The 19,144-nt window shown below is 40.4% G+C and overlaps 1 protein-coding gene across 1 annotated transcript; it reads right to left on the bottom strand.

Annotated features, from left to right (window-relative positions):
* Window positions 1-3,783: 3,783 nt before the first annotated feature.
* Window positions 3,784-17,534, bottom strand: LOC149289088 (P2X purinoceptor 4-like). Its single transcript, XM_089491009.1, has 13 exons — window positions 17,308-17,534; window positions 13,417-13,549; window positions 13,038-13,109; window positions 11,472-11,544; window positions 11,126-11,219; window positions 9,952-10,032; window positions 9,619-9,748; window positions 6,769-6,905; window positions 6,332-6,425; window positions 5,264-5,329; window positions 5,047-5,169; window positions 4,786-4,893; window positions 3,784-4,290 (listed from the first exon to the last, which is right to left on the bottom strand). The coding sequence occupies exons 1-13, from the start codon at window positions 17,532-17,534 to the stop codon at window positions 3,784-3,786; spliced, it is 1,845 nt and encodes a 614-aa protein (XP_089347135.1).
* Window positions 17,535-19,144: the final 1,610 nt, after the last annotated feature.

The following is a 19,144-nucleotide window of genomic DNA, read 5'->3' as shown; positions in this document are numbered from 1 at the left end:
TCTGCCTTTAATATAAAAAAAACCCATCTATATTTGGGCAACTTATCTGTGGAGCCTTATCAGTCCGGAACGCGGGCCACAATTGGCCCTCGGGCCGGACTTTGGACATGCCTGACCTACAGTGATCACATTGTATTTTCCGCATACACCGCCTATAGTGATCACATTGTATTTTCCGCATACACCACCTAGAGTGATCACATTGTATTTTCTGTATACACCACCTATAGTGATCAGATTGTATTTTCTGTATATACCACCTATAGTGATCACATTGTATTTTCTGTATACACCACCTATAGTGATCACATTGTATTTTCAAGTAAGGGGCACGTGGGGTGGGGCTTCTTAACATACAACCATACATTCATCCACACACACCCTCACTCAAACATACAAAATGCTCTCACAGCAGTGTAATGCACAGCCCTTCAGGTGACATAATCAGCCACCTGTAATGGATTCAGCATGTAAATGTCTATGTGTACCAGCAGGGGTACCCAACGGTACACAAGCAGGCCCTTTAACTCTTTGAGAACCTGGGGCTGGGGCACATTTTCCATGTGGTGGGGCCCAGTACAGTTTAGCTGTAGTTACATTTTCCTTTATCAGGGAATGGATCTATCTAATCTGAGTGAATACATCTAACCCTTGATAAAGGTAGCAGGGGGTCTTGCATAGTGTCTGCCTTTTTGTTCTATACCTTTCATACTCTGGGGATATGTATGTATGTATGTATGTATGTATGTAGTGTGCAAGAATATTGTATGCGCTTGCAAGGGTGATGCCACAAAAAGTCATGCAGCTATTGAATGCATCAAAGAGATTATGATAGCTGGAGTGTCCTTTTATTCATTTAAACGAACAGCACTGGCCTCCATTGATTTTACAGCTACCTGGGCCGATCAGGATGGGTCATAAGATGTCCCATGATCCCCAGGACAGGGGCCTGACATTCGGAAGGTATGTGGTGCCTGAGAGTGGTAGGAGAATGATGGTGTATAAAAGAGTTTGATTTAGTTTGCTCTAGACGTGTACATGCATTATAAGTGCCGTAGAAGACTTATTCATTCCCTGATAAAGGTCCTATGCAACTTGCATACCTTATGGTCATGTTAAAATTACAAGATAAGATGGGATCTCTGGGCTCTTGTAAGATGTCCTTCTACTATAAGAAGTAGACTGTGCAAATGGACGAAAAACTATTCAGATATACCGTAAGAGAAAAAAACCCATTGAATTTGCAGGTATACAGAAATAATGTATGGAAACATAGCAGGTATAAACCAACAGAACACACAAACCCAGCATTGCAGGTATAGATCAAATAAACAACACATGGAAACAGCACTCCAGGTACTGATCAACTGAATAAGACATACAAATCCTATATTTGCAGGTAAACATAAATATTGTTTGGAAACATAGCAGATACAGATCAACAGAAAAACACAAAACCCAGCTTTGCAGATATATATCAATTGGAAATTACATATAAACTCTTATATAAACTTCATTAAAGGTAATACAGGCATAGATCACAGGTCACACACCCCAAAGCCACCCCTGGCATCCACATTGCCCACATAGAATCTGACCAGCACCCAAATTACTCATACATAGGACGTGCCATCTTTGCCGCCAAAGCTCCCGGCATGAGTCAACATTGTCCCGAAACAGCTGAGCGTACGCCATCTTTGTCCCATAAACACGCTACCTGTGCCATCTTTGTCCCCAGTGCTTAAACACCCTGCTTATACCATCTTTGCTTTTTTGACATATCAATAATACACCTATGATTCACAGTCACTCACTAATTCACTTTCATTCACACAATCATTTATTCTTTCACACAAATTATTTACACATATTCATTAATGCATCCACACATTAATCCATCCATTCTCTCTCTCATTCTGACTCTTTATTTCAATATTCTTGCCACTCTCCTTTCTCCCTATCTACCCTATCTATCCCCCTCTCCCTCCATATCTATCCCCTCTCCATCCCTATCTACCCCTCTCCCTCCCTATCTATCCTATCTACCCCTCTCCCTCCCTATCTATCCTATCTACCTCCTCTCACTCCATATCTACCCTATCTACCTCTTCTCACTCCCTATCTACCCCTCCTCACTTTCTACCCTCTCCCCCCTTTGAAGTTCACTTACCTTGTAGAAGTCCAGCGGTGGGATCGCTAGGCCTCCGTCTCCCTGTTCTGCCGTGGTGCGCTCGGCTTCGCTGCTGATGGTGTCATATTCTGGCGCTCGGCTTGAAATGCCGGCAACACGACCAAGGCAGAGGCCTCGCGGAGAAGAGTGAGAGGTGCCAAACGGTGCCGACGCCACTGTAGATATGCCCCTCTGCTCCCAGATATGCCACTTTGCTCCCTAGATATGCCACCCTCCCGACTTACCAATGCATCCCAGGACTCCATGGTGTCTAGCGAAGGCAGGTGGTTGTCGTCTTTGCGATGCGGGTAGACAACCTCTGCTGTTGTTCTGCCGGGGCTTCTATGATCGCTCTGGCCGGCTGCCATATAGGAGGATCCAGGTCCCCTGCAGCGCTGCGGGGGATCTGCATCCTCACCCTGCTGCTTGCCCGCAGCAGGGCTACATGAAAAAAAACAAAACATCTGCCCGGCGTCCCAAACTGCATCTCCAGGGCTTTGGGCGATACAAGCTGCGCATCCCTGCGCTAAACCCTGATTACAGGCTGCACCCCCACTTTAAAGACTTAAAGTCTGTGTATAGTTTTTAGTTAAAACAGCAATCATTTCTATGAAACATGTCTAGTATTGTGTCCAGGAATGAAGTCTCTTTTTACTCATTGGGGGTCCTGTCTCGTTTTCAGAGATTCGTACGTAATTTACGTAAATCTGTCTTGTGGATAGATCTGACAGCTACACTTGAATGGTGTGTATCTGTTTCTTCTCTAGATCACTGCGCCAGCGAACATTGTAACGTGTTAATTGATTGGCATATACTTTGTAATTTATTATTTTACGTTTGCCGATTCTATACAAAAAATGTAAAATAAAAGATCCCCCAATACATATGTATACCTTTAAATGGCCAAGTGATGTAAGTTAATCGCTAAACATAAAATGATTAGAGATCTTGGAATCAGACAACATTTCTTGACCCCATGTTAATAAACCGATATCTGTGTAATAAAGAGAGAAGACAATTGTTTGTACAAAAATACATAGAACATTTATTTTTTATGATTGATGTACTAAAGAGACTTCATTAAAAGGTCAAAGGGCATTGTAGCCCAGATGAAGTATAAAATGCATGCAGAAATTACCGCATAACACAGATATCCGGAGAATGTTGGTTTTACCGAAAAGTAACTGGATTTATATGTAAAAAATATACATTTAACTTTATAGATTTATATTGTAATTAGCAATGCTTTATATACTATCTTGTTCCATAGATCATTTGTTAGGTATTAAGATGCAGTACAAAATTGCAAAAATAGATTATATAAAAATGTTAAGTAAAAGTGTAAAAAATACTTTCAAACTAAGTGCTTTGTGTTATAAGCGATATGGAATCAGACTGCCTCACGATTACTTGACTCTATATTAGAAATGTTTAATTTGTTAAAAACACAAAATACTTTTTTCACAGCGGAGAATGTTTTTACTGTGTGTATATTATTTAAAACAGCAATCACTTCTATGAAACATGTCTAGTATTGTGTCCAGGGAAGAAGTCTCTTTTTACTCAGACTTCTTTATTAAAGTAATGTAAAATTATGAAATGTGACCAGATTTTTATTTTGAGGAGTGGTAGGTTGATGAGGAGGAAGATGCACCTACATCATGGAAAGATGTTTCAGCAAAGTCATGTTTAAATACCCTTTCTATTTCATGCTTACAGCAGTTTGGTAAAACAGCAAAGTCCAATACCACCTTATTAGACGCAAAACGCCACCGAATGTACTGTTTCTTTGCACAGTCAAGTAATTCCGTATTGCTTACAGAACTGGCTTTTAAAAGAGGATTACTGTACTGGAGAACATATAGCAAGGTTTCTCTGGACAAAACCAGCCTTTTAAACATATCGGATCTTGTTATACATTCTCCATCCTCCAACCTGCAACAAAGCTGATCTTCAAATGCCTTCATTTTGGAGCATTTTGAACACTGGCACCAAGAAGGACGTAGAATGGTTTGGTCAAGGTTTCCTTTGGTAAGTGGCTGTGCTTCTGCTTCACTGGCTGTGGTGGTTTCAGAATAGTTTTGTGGTATGGTCTCATTGATGTTTGCAAATGCTTCTCTCTGACAATGGTAAGAAAGATTAGAAAAGAGGCATTAAATTAAAGGAACAATTATTTTCAGTTTATCAAAATAAACCGTAGAGTTTATAGCAGGGGCGTCCAACATGCAGACCCCAATCCAGCATTAAGAGCCAGACTGACTCTCTAAATACTGAAGTCCTGGCGAGAGTCCTCCCTGATGTTTTCTTTTATCAAAGACAGTTTTGTATATGTTTTAGTTGATAAGCCATGTTTCACAATGTCAAGCCTCAACCACCTCTTCCCACTCTGTCAGGGTGGGGACTTGTCTGACAACATGAAATGTGAAAGGACATCTTTCAAAACTAGGTCGACTACACTTCCCTTACATGATAATTTATTCTTCCTGTAGGACACATAGATGTTTCATGTTGATTTACAGTTATGTATTACAGATATCCAAGATTCTGGGAATAAGAATGTCAGACTGGCAATAAATAGAATCCAACTATATCACCTTCTGAAATCTAAAATGTACCTTGATATGTCGGCCTCTGGTCTTCTGCAAACTTCTATTCAATGCTTTATCCACCATGATAATCTCATCGTGATCCACAAATGAAACAAACCTGAGTTTCTGGCATGACTTTGAAAGACAAAAAAGGTTTTGTTGGTTTCTTTGATGAAAAGAAAATAGTTGTTTATAGATAGACCCTGATGGGTTTTTATTTTGTTGGCATAATTAAAGAATATCAGACTATATTTCTTTATGATTTACCTCAAAACAAATGTACTTTACCGTTAAAATAGAGGGCCCAGTGACCTTTTCGTATTTCAGATCATCATAAAACTTCTGGGAAGATTTTGGATCACAACAGCTTTCACAATATAGACCGATGAGAATGTCAATTAATACCGTGGCCTAGTATATATAAAACAAAAACAAATAGGGAATCTCAGTTTTCATGAAACATATTTTCTGAAATAAATTTTGTATGGAAAAAGTCTACACTTACCAACCCAAAGTAAGACAAATAAGAACCGATGAATATTATCAGCCGAAACCATCTGAACTGGCCTCCCTAAAAAGAATCCATAATATATTTTAATTAAAAGAAATACATAGCAAAAAGTAGAAAATATGAGCATTAGACAATTAAACAACGGTAATGTATATGCTCACAACAACTCTCCTACACCACTACAGAGCAGTTTCCATAGAGAACAGTTTTTCTGCACTAATTGATCCAACTATCTACTGTGCCCCTATTCCATTTATCCCCCTATAAGAATACGACAATTATAATAAATATTTAGTGAATTGTTTTCCCTCTGGTTTGTCTCATATAATTTTACTATATGCTAATGTAAAAACCCAGAGATGAGCATTTAAAAAGAAGTGTCATTGTCACTCTTCTGATGCAAGTTATACCGTATTGGCTCGAATATAGGCCGCACTTTTTCCCCCCACTTTAAGTCTTTAAAGTGGGGGTGCGGCCTATATTCGGGGTCTAGCGCCTGACGCTGGGCAGGCAGCGGGGTTAGGATACAGATCCCCCGCAGCGGTGCAGGGGACTCGTATCCTACTCTCCGATACGCTCAGACAGCCTCCCCTGCCAGCACTTTCCACAGGGGGGGGGTGGTGCCGGCACCGGAAGTTGTATACGCGTATTGCGTAGATGTCCCCAGCCGGCCCTGCAAGACACCCGGGAGTCTGCTCTGGTAAGTCGGGGGGGGGGGCAGAGTGGCAGCATCTTGGGGGGGGGAGGAGGACAGTGGCAGCATATCTCGGGGGGGGGACAGAGTGGCAGCGTGTTTTTTCTTTTTTTAGGGTGCGGCCTATATACGGGGGCGGCCTATATACGGGGGTGGCCTATATCCGAGCCAATACGGTATTTATAAATCAAACATTTTGAGAAATACACACAACACGTGGGCACATTTAAAAGGGCCTAACAGGGTTTGATTTCTGTTTATTCTATTTGTCCTGAAAAAACATGTCTAATAACTAATTTATTATAGTGAAACTAATTATTCTTTTTCAAAACTAACACAGACTAATTAATAATAAATCAATGTATTACAGTGCCATAGACTTGAATGTCAAATCGTATTCCAGTGGCCTTTATTAATGTCCTTTCTTCACCTCTGTTTGGAGATTGGTAGTATCTGGCAAACCTGAAAAAAAATTGACACTATTTAGCACTGATGCAGCCCACAGTCAATGTCGCAAACTTAGACTCTTGGACCTGTGTTATGATTCAGTTTCATTAGAAAAATATGAATTAAAAGAACCGCAAGACTTTGTTATTCCATAAAAACCTTCACCCAACAGTTAAAATTTAGATCTTCTCCCTTTGTCCCAGAAAGTCTTTTTGTCACAGATAGCAGAAAAATGTGACTATGCTTTTAACCGCAGACAGGAAATTAGGATATTACAGTAGCCCTAAATACATATATAATATTATGCTGTATAAAACATGATACGTGTTGTGGGTATTCTACCTGTCATATTCCATACCTGAAGTTTAAACCGGGATACAAACGCTCATCAACAACTTTGTCATCCAACCTCCGAAAACTGTAGTGAGGTCGACAACTAAATGCCCAGAAATCAAGATCACAGTTCCAGTTGATTTCAATGCCTATTATACCACCCTAAAAAGAAATTACACTCCTACATCATTCAGTGCAGAAAAGAGCTATCATAGTCAGAGTTATAAAGTTCAATGACATAGACGTAGCACTATAATGCATTTACTGTTACCTAACGTAGTAACCAGCAGGGTCTTTAACTACACCAATTCATACATGCTGTGAAGACTGGTTTTCTTTCTCATTGTTTTCTTACGCTTATGTGAACCTTGAAAAATGATTTCTCTGCATGCTAATCATGACTTTTCTAAGATTAATGCCTAACCAGGATGCCTTTAAGTAATTAGGCAAAATTCCCATGTATCCAGTTAGTGATCATTAAATCCAAATTCATTGATGTATATTACACCAGTCCCTTTGTTCTTGTAAAGGATATTACGGTAATTTAAACTTACAAACCAGTTAAATGATGTGTCTTCAGTCATTCCTGATTGTAGACCCAGTTGAGTAGTGCTTCTCATCTTTGGTTTATGTCCAAATTGTGCTACTTGGTACGTCCTGTTTACCCATTGTACAGTGCAGTGGGATATGCAGGTGTTATACAAATCAATTAATAATACTCAATGAGAAGCTTACACACTGATCTCCCCAACCTGGCCATTAACACTATAGAGAGCCACAGTCTTTCCTAGTTTCCTTCTGCTGCCCTGGGTTATGTCTAGGGAAGCGCTAAGAGTAAATATGCCACTGGCAGAGGAGAAGGTGGCATTTGTCTTAAGAGCCGATTTTGACGCGATCACTAAATGCTAAGTGCTCCCAGGGCTCATTTTTCCCACCATATATATGGTTGGCACTGAAAAATTAAAACATTTTACTGTGTTTGTATTTTGTCCCTTGATATGGTTAACTCATATGGGCTCTAAAAAAAAAAGCTTTGAGTGCTGGACCAAAATCTTTTAAACACCACCTGCATCCCGTTCCAGCCCTCTTCTGCCAGTGCTAAATTTTCATTTTATGGGTTTGTACCAGTTTGGAGTCTGGGAACAATATATAGGGGGCCCATAATATACCACAGTCAAACTGGGCGGGGCACTAATAAGTCCCACCACTAAATCATGCCACTGAAAAAAGTATGCGGTGATACTTTTTATTGGATTAACATAATACTTAAAAGACAAGCTTTTAAAAGTTTTCCTCTCTGTCTCGGGTATTGCTTCAAAGAAAGAGAGGAAAACTCTCAAAAGCTTTTCTTTATAGTTTACAAATAAGTGCGAGACAGAGCGGCAGGCTCTCACGCTACCTGGTTGTTGTAGCTAGCTCCTTTTACATCCGAGGGAACAATGAAATGTTGTGCCCCCCCAGCAATTTTTTCAAAGAGGTTATTTTATTGACACTGCCCTTACACACACCTGGCCATAAACACATATATACATACAATGCCTTCACACACACCTGCCAATGAACACACATACACACTTACACTGCCCTTACATACAACTAACCATGCACACTGCCTTTACACATGCCTGCCATAAACACACATATACATATACACTGCCCTTACCTGCTGACTTTACACATACTTGCCTATAAACACATATATAGACATACACTGTTCTTACACACACTTGCCCATACACATACACTTCCGCTACACACACCTCCTTACAAACACACACATATATACACATACACTGCCCTTACACTCCTTTCTCCCCATCTCTTACCTTTCTCATTTTCCATAATCTTCAATCATCTTCCATCTTCCATCCAGTTGTGGAAGCGCAAGGTCAGTCATTTCAGACCTCTACTTGTGCTCCCTAATCACTATGCGCTGGCTATTGATGCAGAACGTGGGGATGGCATCATATCCCAGCGCTCTGCATAAATTGTCGGCACATAGTGATTAGGGAGCACAGAAGCCATGACCTGAAGTGACAGACCTCGCACTCCCTAATGTCGAGCCGGTTAGAAGGGGATTGTGATCTCCCCAACCAGCCAACAATCTTACACCTGCCTCTGCGCGGTCCTAAAGGAGGTGATGAAGGACAGGCAGCCTCTCTGCTCACCCCTTCCCTATAGATACGCTACTGTCTTAGGGGCTTTGTGGTGAATCACATTGCTGGCACGGGGCTTCCAGAACAAGGGCCCTTGGGCAACTGCTCAGTGTGCCCATACGTTTAGATGGCACTGTGCCATTTGGCCCTGCAGCTGCGGGGTTCCAAACTCAGGGGTCGGGGGGCAAAAGGGGTGGGCAAGGAAAAATCTATGGGGTGCAATTGCCCCCCTTGCCACCCTATAGTGATGCTTATGGTTTGCATCCCAAGGCTCTCACACAGAGACCAATGTATGCCTTCCTAAAGAGATGGGGCTAGGCACACATAGGTGCAGGCTAGCCACAGTTAGCCTTTAGTATGTTAGTAGTGGGTGGTGAGTAGGTGATAGTGGACAGAACTTGGAGACTCCAGGTCAAACCCAGAGAGTTCCCAGATATACCAGTGTTTAATAATTAGTGGGAGCCTGTATGTATGTTTTAGTGTAAGAGTATAAAAGTGCTAATGTATATTTTGCTTATGTTAGCCCCCAGTCCAAAAGTTGCCAGCCCTCCTCTGTTTTTTGTGAAAATGGCCACTGTTGGCAGCTCTAGACTGAGTCAGAACCACTTAAAATATGTTTTAATATATCTGATGATGCAATATTTTAGCTAATTGTTCTCTTTTGTTCTTAACTAAACTTGCTCCATTCCCATGCATGTAACATGACCAACTCTACTCACCAGGACAGCAACTTGAGAAAAGCTTTCTCCAGCCTCCTTGAAAACGTCTCCTAATCGGAAGATGGGACAATGGGGGGCTTTGATTCTGTGGTAGATGCAAGAAACATTGTATTCTGGTAAGATGTTCTTTCTGTAATGTAAAAAAAGGAAAAAAAAAGTTTCTAATAATCTCTGTTATTAACAAAAAATTGCATACAAATCAACAGCATAGTGTTAAGTAAAACATAGTGATACCTGTTTAAAATTAATGTGGTCATCTCTAATTTAGAAACAGGAATGCCTTATAAAGAAATATAAAGTCTATTGCGATGTTGTATAATAAATAGCACTTACGTCGTATAATTGAATTCAGCAAAGTGAATGGTGTTCTTTATCAAAACAGTCAAATTCCCAGCACTTCCCAGAACAGCAGGACTGAAAAATATGAAAATGAACCACACAATCTCATAAACTTCTTTGTGTCTACAGTGGGAAATAAAACAGATCTGTATCCCCTAAATTACTCTACAGATTCATCAATAGCTCGTCTCAGTAACATTTTTTTCATGCAATTTTAAGGGCCAAATCACGTGATTTTATGCCAAAACAACCAGCTCAGTTTGCCCGGTTTGATACATACTTCAAAACTGGAGATTTCTTGAAAGTCACTAAAAGACATCATGCATTATTTAGCCCTTGTTCTAGAAAAGGCTGCCTTATTTTCCATGCTGTTATTATCAGTTCCCTTACAGGTACCAGAACCAGTTCCCTACTCACGGGTCTGCTGTACACTGTGCCTCTTTTCTTATATTAGGCAACAAGCCTATATTAGTTCCTTTTATTATTTGTGTTTCTATTTTTTAACTTTAATTAAATTTAAAAAATAAAAATTCTAACAGGAACTTGACTCCTTGTTTTTATTTTTCTTCTATTTATGGGTGGTGGCATTGCAAGGAATTTGTTTCCTTTCAGAACTGGATCAATATGGAATGGAATTTTGTTTGTATGACTATTTTGGAAGAGACCAAATCTCATTTTACCAACATAGTCCTGCTTCTGTTTTGAAAATATATAATAGAATAAAAGTGAATGTAGGAATTGTATTAGTAGGGTGAGACAAAGAAGCTCTTGTGAAAAAAGTTCTTTCTACTACCATAAGTCCATACAATAAAGTATTGTGAACAAGTGTAAATTTCAACGATTCTGAAACACTGAATCCTTCTTTACAAATGACGTTATGGTTAAATTTTTCTCCTATGATCTCCCATGGAAATAATATGTACAACTCAAAATACAGAGCAATTGCTTTACAATGGAAATGTAAAAAAATTTCAGCCACAATAAGCATTTAAGGGTGCAAGTAACAAAATTGTTGCTTATCCATAAAAGTGCAGATAGAGTTTTCATGTTTACCACTTACCATTGTGCTTCCAGCAGAAAATGGTTCTTGACTTGCTATCAAGAGCACGTTCGCAATATGGTGATTAGAACAAAATCAAGGTTAAAATTATACTTTATAAAGCCTTACTCGGGTGTATTCTTGGACTCCACGGGACACCAGGCACGGATTTCACAGGTTTTGTAAGAAGAGTTATATTGTACACATCGCCCAGTTTGTATTCCTACAAAACAGCATGAATGGTTGCACAGACTATTTTAGACAAGAAAAAATTTAAGATATTCTAGATACTATTGGAACAATAACAATGGTATATGAGAGTTGAGACAGTCCTTCATAATGCCTAGTTAAAGATTAGGGTTCGAAACAGCAGCATTAACAAGTAACTAATGATAAGGTTAGTAACTATTGTTCTGCGTTTCTCCCTTAACAATGTATTACTTAGAACAACACTAAAAGGAAACTGAGCACCTACCGTTACTTTGTGGGTCAGCGTAGCCTTTTTTGCAAATATCGTCTCGTGAGCAAATAGTTTTTCTGTTTGGAAACTGAAAAGAAAACAAGATTTTAGGATAAACCCACTAAACTGAGTAGAATCATAGGTCCACACTATACTGCACATCTTAGACTTCAGTGGGAGCCACCAGCTGATTAGCAGAAGGAGAAAACCTGATGTAGATTCAAATGTACATTGAGCTTCTCATGGCAGCCTAAAGTCAACTTTGGCTTCTATAAGGCATGTACTATAGTGCATAAATGCAGGAAATGTGTAATAGAATGGGGCTTTAATTTTGTATTATGTGATAAGGAGAACAAAGAGTCTAGAGATGAGTTAAATATTCAAACTACAATGTGTATAGAAACCCTCTGGGGAGAGTTATTATTTAGGGACAACTTTAGGACGATACACCTAGCACTGTGCTGGTGCCACAGTCTTTACTTTGCTAGGTTCACCACATGTCCTGGACTGGAGGAAAGAAGAGAAAAGGCTGATGAATGTCACCTAGTCAGAAGACTCTGAAGGTGTGTGTATGTATGTATGCATGTATGTATGTAGATATATGTGTGGTGTATGTCTGTATGTTTGTGTTTGCTTGTGGACAGTACATGGATAGACATGAATGTGTGAGGGGGAATGTACGTGTGCACCTGGGAAGGATAGTGTGTGTATATGCTCAACCCTTTAAACTTCTTGTCATTTCACCCCTTGTCCCATTAGACCTCTGTTTATGAGCAGGGGTGAACCCCCGGCAGTGTAATGGGCAAAGACCTCCAAATACTGCTTGCTAATGATCCCTGTGTGGCTTTACTGAGTGGGAGGACTGAGATTTCATTTCATATCCTAGAGAACTGCCTCTGCATATATATACCAGCAGAGGTGATACAGAAGGCAGCAGCAGTGGTTGGTTCTCTTGCAAATCCCAGATGATGTGGGGGAACAATTGACATATTCTTCAGATAACACCCACTAATAATTCTGGCAGGAATCCCTCTCCCATGCCTAAATAGCAGACGGTTGTTCTCTGGAATGCCTTAGTTTTTGTCTCCTACAAAAAACTATATTCATGTGTGTTTTATTTCTATACAACATCTCCATACATCCATCAACATTTCCAATATTGCTGGAGATGTTTTTGGCCCCTGTATATGACCTATTATCTTACTGGGCCATTTGGCTTTCTAATCAAATCTGTACACAGCCAGCAAATCTGTGAGCTCACCCGTGCCCGTAATGCACAATAAATTGCAGAAGTTATATTTCTCACCAAGTTATATGTGTAGGACACAAACTAGTTGGCCTTTCATGAACACATAGCCATGTTTCTAAGTTCAAATGCTTCACCATACCTAAACGGAACTCCAAATTCACAAGATAATGATCCAACCCCCTGTGTAAGTGAGATCCAATGCATTCACACTCATTCATACAGGTAAAAAAAATCTACATATAGACACATAACCAGTTGACAATTCTTGGGCATATTCACTGCCATTTCAGTGCTGCTCTACTTTCTTAAGGTAGCTGCAAAAATGCACTTACCTCTGGGCAGAGGCCCTGTGCCTGATTTTCAGTTTTTACTATGTTGGTTAGAACAAAGAATGAATTAGTGCCCTGCGTAAAAACAAATGAAAAAATAGTGGCAATGTAGTCACTATGCTAGGTAGACAATCATTCTGTCTAAATAGAATACAGTCAATACAATAATCAGAGAAACCAGTCAGCCCATAGTAATTCAGTGATTATACAGAGTGGCTGATAATATGTTGTATTGTTTAAGCTTTTTAATGATTACATACTACAAGTTATTCTTAATAATATGTAATTTTTTTCGTTGAGCACAAAATATTCTAATTCTAATACAGAATTCTAATTCTAATACAGCTAAAAAATGAAAAATCCCTTTTGAGTTATTACTCACGAGTGATGGTATTGTATACTCTGCAGTATCCCAGATCCTGTTTTCAGCATCTAAAACGCCCTTAACCTTTGTGTGAACTGAACTGATTACAGAGTCCTTTTCTTGATAGCCCTTTTCAGTAATCAGAATACAACTGCAGGTAAGAGAAGTAAAAAAAAAGATAATGAAAACTTCCTTAATTTTCAGGGAAAAAGGTTTTTTCAAATACCTTAATAATTTGTATTTAATTACAGATGTTATATTGTAAAATTCTGTTATTATATTAATGTAAGCTGTCATAGCATAGAATTATATTATACACTCCCTGGCCACTTTATTAGGTACACCTGTTCCATTGCTTGTTAACACAAATAGCTAATCAGCCAATCACATTGCAGCAACTCAATGCATTTAGACAACTTGCTGAAGTTCAAAACGATTATCAGGATGGGGAAGAAAGGGGATTAAAGTGACTTTAATGGTTGTTGGTGCCATATGGGATGGTCTGAGTATTTCAGAAATTTTCACACAAAACCATCTCTAAGGTTTACAGAGAATGGTGCGAAAAAGAGAAAATATCCAGTCAGTGGCAGTTGTGTGGACGAAAATGCTTTGTTGATGTCAGAGGTCAGAGGAGAATGGGCAGACTGGTTCGAGGTGACAGAAAGGCAACAGTACCTCAAATAACCAAGGAATGCAGAATACCATCTCTGAACGCACAACACGTCGAACCTTAAAGCAGATGGGCTGCAGCAGCAGATGACCACACAGGCTCACCAAAAATTGGACAATGGAATACTGGAAGAACGTTGCCTGGTCTGATGAGTCTCGTTTCCAGCTGCGACATTCAGGGTCAGACTTTGGAGTAAACAACAGGAAAGCATGGATCCATTGTGCCTTGTATCAACGCTTTAGGCTGCTGGTGGTGTAATGGCGTGGGGGACATTTTCTTGGCCCCTAAGCACCAATTGAGCATTGTTTAAACACGACAGCCTACCTGCGTATTGTTGCTGACCATGCCCATCCCTTTATGACCACAGTGTACCCATCTTCTGATGGCTACTCCCAGCAGGATAATGCACCATGTCACAAAGCTCACATCATCTCAAACTGGCTTCTTGAACATGACAATGAGTTCACTGAACTCCAATGGCCTCCAAAGTCACTCCAATCATACACCTTCGGTATGTGTGCAAGGTGTACCTAATAAAGTGGCCAGTGAGTGTATATCCCCAGTCTCACCCTAATAACCTTATTCCAATATAAAATGTTATTTTTTTTCTCATCCAGCGTTGCTACCCCTAGGTATGTGAAGGGTACATGCATTCTAATTTAAACAAGTAACGAAACATTATCTTGATAGCCTAAATTAAATTAAGTGAACAGGTTGGGAGGTTACCTATTAACTTTTAAATTACTAACACTGCCTAGATGGATTTAATATCTATTTTTGAAACCAGAACCAAAATACTAAAATACCAAAATGGTCAAAGGAGGAAAAAAAAACAACTTAAGAATTATCCTACAAAATTCAGTTTCATGATTTATTGTATATGTATTATTATTCAACACTACATTTTTTACGATTATCTATGAGAATTTCTAAATTAACAGATAGTAAAAATTGTATATTTTATATAATTTGAGGCTGTTCAGCAGTTAAAGGCTTTTGTAGCAACATATAGACAGTAATGCTAGAATGCTTCTTTTTATGTATTTTACAGTTGCCTTCCTCCGCTACTGTGACCACTGAACCTCTTGCTCACTATCAGATGATGTCAGAATATCAGACGCTAGTGCCTTCCTCTCAAGAAACACCAGTCGAGACTAGATGCTTGAGGGTAAAATCAGGAACTTGGTTTAACTAGCTGGTATTTATAAAGAACAAGGGTTATTTACACACAATAGTCACAGCAAAATACACATAGTAGTGGGTCGCTAATGTAGTCTGTGGGGAAGATAGTAAACACAAGAGGTTTCCTGACCTCTGGCTGAAACCTGATGGATATCAGATCTTGGTGCAAATACTGACCATAAAGGTCTTTGTCCTGTAAGTCCAAAATTCAGGTACTCCAAATCTGTATCCAGGCTACACAGTCTTTAGAGTCTCTAGTAATTGGGGAAATGTGGCACCCAGTACCAGGGGGAAGAAGTAATCCACCCACCTTCCCAAAAACAGAACCCCTTCCAGGAGCCCAAGGGGTACTTAATATGGGATACAAATCTGTCTCATATAACCAAATCAATTATATTCACCCATATATCTTCCTGCCTGCTTCTTGCAGATGTCTTGTTTCATCTCTCTCACTTTCTCTCTCTCTCTCTCTCTCTCTCTCTCTCTCTCTCTCTCACACACACTCCCTTTCATTTTCAGAAAGTGTGACCTCTGAAGATGAAGCATGGGGGGGTTCCAGTTCTCATTGTGGCCCCTAATGGACACTTTAGCACTTGGGTTTTTTCCACATTGAGCCACTTATCTCAAGACTTCAAAAAGGTCATCTAATAGTGACATTGAAAGTCTCATATATTTAGGCTTTGACACTGGATGGAAGCCTGGATTAGAAACAATGTTATATAGGGCTCCCTCTTATTCCCACTGTCCTTGCATGGTCTATCTGCTAGTTTGTTAGTAGCAGTGTCTCATAGTTTTATTTCCTGTCTGACCCAGTTTGCTGCATTGATGTTCCTGACTTCTTCAATCCTGACCTCCGCTAGTTCCTGTTTTTGCCCAATTGCTGCCTGTAGCAACTTTTGGCCTGATTCCCGACATTCCGTACCTCTCCATTCCGGAGCCTGGCTTTTCTGACTTTGTTCTACGCTGTCTGGGTTGTAGTGTATTCTGAAGGGCCAGGTGGATTATCACACGGCAGCTCGAACCCAAGGGCTCAACCCAGGGCCGGACTGGGAATGAAAAGCAGCCCTGGAAATAGTTGGACACCAGCACCATATATTTTATGGCGTGGTCAAGCTCATGTGTCCACACGTCACACCAGGGGTGAAACTAGAACCACAGGGCCTGGGCCACCCCAACTTTACAAGCAACATGTCCCACAGTGCCATCTTTACCCCCAAACAACTTGTTTGCTTCTCCAAACATGTCCATGCCATCTTTGTCCCCAAACAGCTTATATGTACTCCCATACAGTCTGCCTGTGCCATCTCTGCCCCCTAAACAGCCTGTTTGTACCATTTCTGCCCCCAAACACCCATTCATTCATCCATTCATTTCCCATCTGCCAGGTCTTGAAAACACTCCTTTAAAGTCAAATACATACATCTGCAAGTCTCACTCACAATTGTAACACAGAATGTTATGACCCCGCAAGATGCTGTGTATCTATATACTGCCTCATAAGATGGCTGTGCAGGTATAAAATGTATATTCACTTCTGGTTATTTTATAGAGTAAGTAAACACAAGATGCCATTGGATATGATAACTAACACTTTCCACACACCTGGTAACAAATACGTATAAAAGCCATTAGCAGCAGTCTTCACAATACCCCTTGCATTACAAGGATCTCGCATAAATAAGCATAACCAGCTAGTCATTTCATCTAAACCATGCTTCTTTTTTCTACAATCTAAGTTTTGTTAATAACCGCAAAGTACAGTTACCTAGTAAGAAACATCTGTGAGGCTGAACATATGACATTTTGCAGAAAATTCTGTTTGCACAGTTGTCTTCTAACAGGATGTTTACCCCTGGCGGTATCTTAGTTTGCTTGGATAAGGACATTGCCTATCACTATAAAAAATGTTGGAATTTCTTAAAACAGAATAATTATTAACAATAATACTACACTAAAGAAATGCATATGCAAACGCAATACTAAAAGCAAAACTGGTTACGACTAAACAGTAACAAGGTAACAAAACATGAAAGAAAATACATGCTCTTAGTACTCACCACATGTATACAAATACAGACAAAGAAATGAAATATTTTAGAATGGCAAGAGGAATGCTTCTTATTCGAACATCTTTTTGTGTCGTGTATTCAAAACAGGACATTTTCTTGTGGTCTGGGGTGCATGCGCTGAATTGAAATGTGAAGCACTTGCCTCGTCTCGCTGCTAAACGGAAACTAACTTGTAAATATGAGTCATCCAAGAGCTCAGCAGCAGCCAAGTCCATCCCAGGCTTTCTTCTCTGTCTTAGCTTCACACAAATCATTGAAATAGGAGTGTATTTTAATAATAAAAAATGCTTTCTGTGAAGATACTAGTACAAATTTATATAGATGCAAGTTTACTTTCCAATGTAAACTTTGCATTAGAATTCATTAATACTTTATGTGACTTGGTGACGTATATGTGGCTATTTCTGTAACTGAGTAAGATTTTCAGAAGAATAATGTATTTTATTTACACAATTTGATTTTTATATATAATCTGCTGTTGCTATACACGCTATTGTAACTTCCAGGGTTGTAAAACATTGTCATACACTCACACCCACCAAACATTTTGAGATAGCAGAAAAGAGGGCCATAAGGGAAGGAAGGGTGAATGATTTAGAGCCAAAGAGGGACACCTCGGGAGTTTTCGTAAGGCAAATTGTTGTGACACCTGACTATGACTATGCAGGGTATGGATGTGACAGGGCCAGGCTAGCTGGCTCATGTGTCATATGAAGTTTAGCCGGGTCACGGAGCACTTTTGTGTCCGGTTCTGTATACCGTGACCCGGTAATATATTATATTGTGTTTAGTGTGTAACCGGCCCAGAGACTGATGTGGATTCACCCCCAGCCTTCAAAGAGACGATCCTATAATCTGGCTGGGGCTCTTAATCAGCCAGCACAGCCCTGACTGCCCAGACGGCACCCGCACTACAGGGGGGATAACACAGGTGGGGGAACCCATTGTATTCTGTAATCCCCTCACCTGATACATCCCCTGTATACTGATGGGATTTGTGATGGGATGTGGCTGATGGGATTGGGGGCTGGGTTTTGTGTTCATTGAATTAAGGATCTATATAAATTTGGTTTGTTGTGCAATAAAGAGTTGTTCTTCTTGGTTTACGACGAATGGTGGTCTGGATGATCCGTGGATAGCTGAGTGCGATCCGTATGAGGGACTGACTGGTGATTCCTCAGCCCTCAAACAGGGGTACCCAGCCTTGGGTACGGTGACCCTGTAACATTGGTTGGCAGCGGTGGGAAGAATCCCACGACTTGGGTGAAATCCAAACCACCAACTGGGATTGCAGACGAGAGACACCGAGAGAGCTCCTGGAGGTTTGTAGCAAAGGAAAGGCTACTCTGATTGCGGACTGGAGAGAGATGGACCGGCACCAGGATGCCCCAGAGGAGAGCCTCGGACTGAGTGCTCTACAAAAGAACATTCTTTGGCACTTATCCCTGTACCCAGGAGGGGCTACATCGGATCAAGTGACGGCGGTGATTAAAATGTGTCACCAGGAACTAAGCCAGAGTGGGTCTGTATCTCCCAGACTAGGGGAACAGACCGCCAAAATATCATACCAGGATATGCAACCCTTCCGAGACCCAGAGGATGAGACAGACCGGGTTACAGCCGAGGTGTGTGAGCTGGAACACCAGCAATGGCAGTTAGAGTCTGCGCCTGCAGACTGGAGGGATGATTTCTCCCATCCCCACTTTGAAACTTACTGGGCACAATACTGGACAATGTGGGATATACGAGTTCCACTCCTGGGGGAGAACCCGTTGCCGGAGTGGGAAGAAGAATTGAGAGGTCTCATATATGCAGAGCTCGACCT

The sequence above is a fragment of the Sceloporus occidentalis genome, unplaced genomic scaffold (genome assembly GCF_023333645.1).
Source record: "Sceloporus occidentalis isolate IW3139 unplaced genomic scaffold, rSceOcc1.0.p SCAF_48, whole genome shotgun sequence".
Taxonomy (NCBI): Eukaryota; Metazoa; Chordata; class Lepidosauria; order Squamata; family Phrynosomatidae; genus Sceloporus; species Sceloporus occidentalis.
This window is presented reverse-complemented; position numbering and strand designations above follow the sequence as displayed.

Excerpts from the sequence above, each read along its gene's own strand:
- LOC149289088 (XM_089491009.1), bottom strand. The coding sequence starts at position 17,534 with ATGGACTTGGCTGCTGCTGAGCTCTTGGATGACTCATATTTACAAGTT. Across the intron at positions 11,545-13,037 it reads CACAGGGCCTCTGCCCAGAG|TTTCCAAACAGAAAAACTAT; the intron begins GTAAGTGCATTT and ends TTTTCTTTTCAG. Across the intron at positions 10,033-11,125 it reads GAGTCCAAGAATACACCCGA|TCCTGCTGTTCTGGGAAGTG; the intron begins GTAAGGCTTTAT and ends CATATTTTTCAG.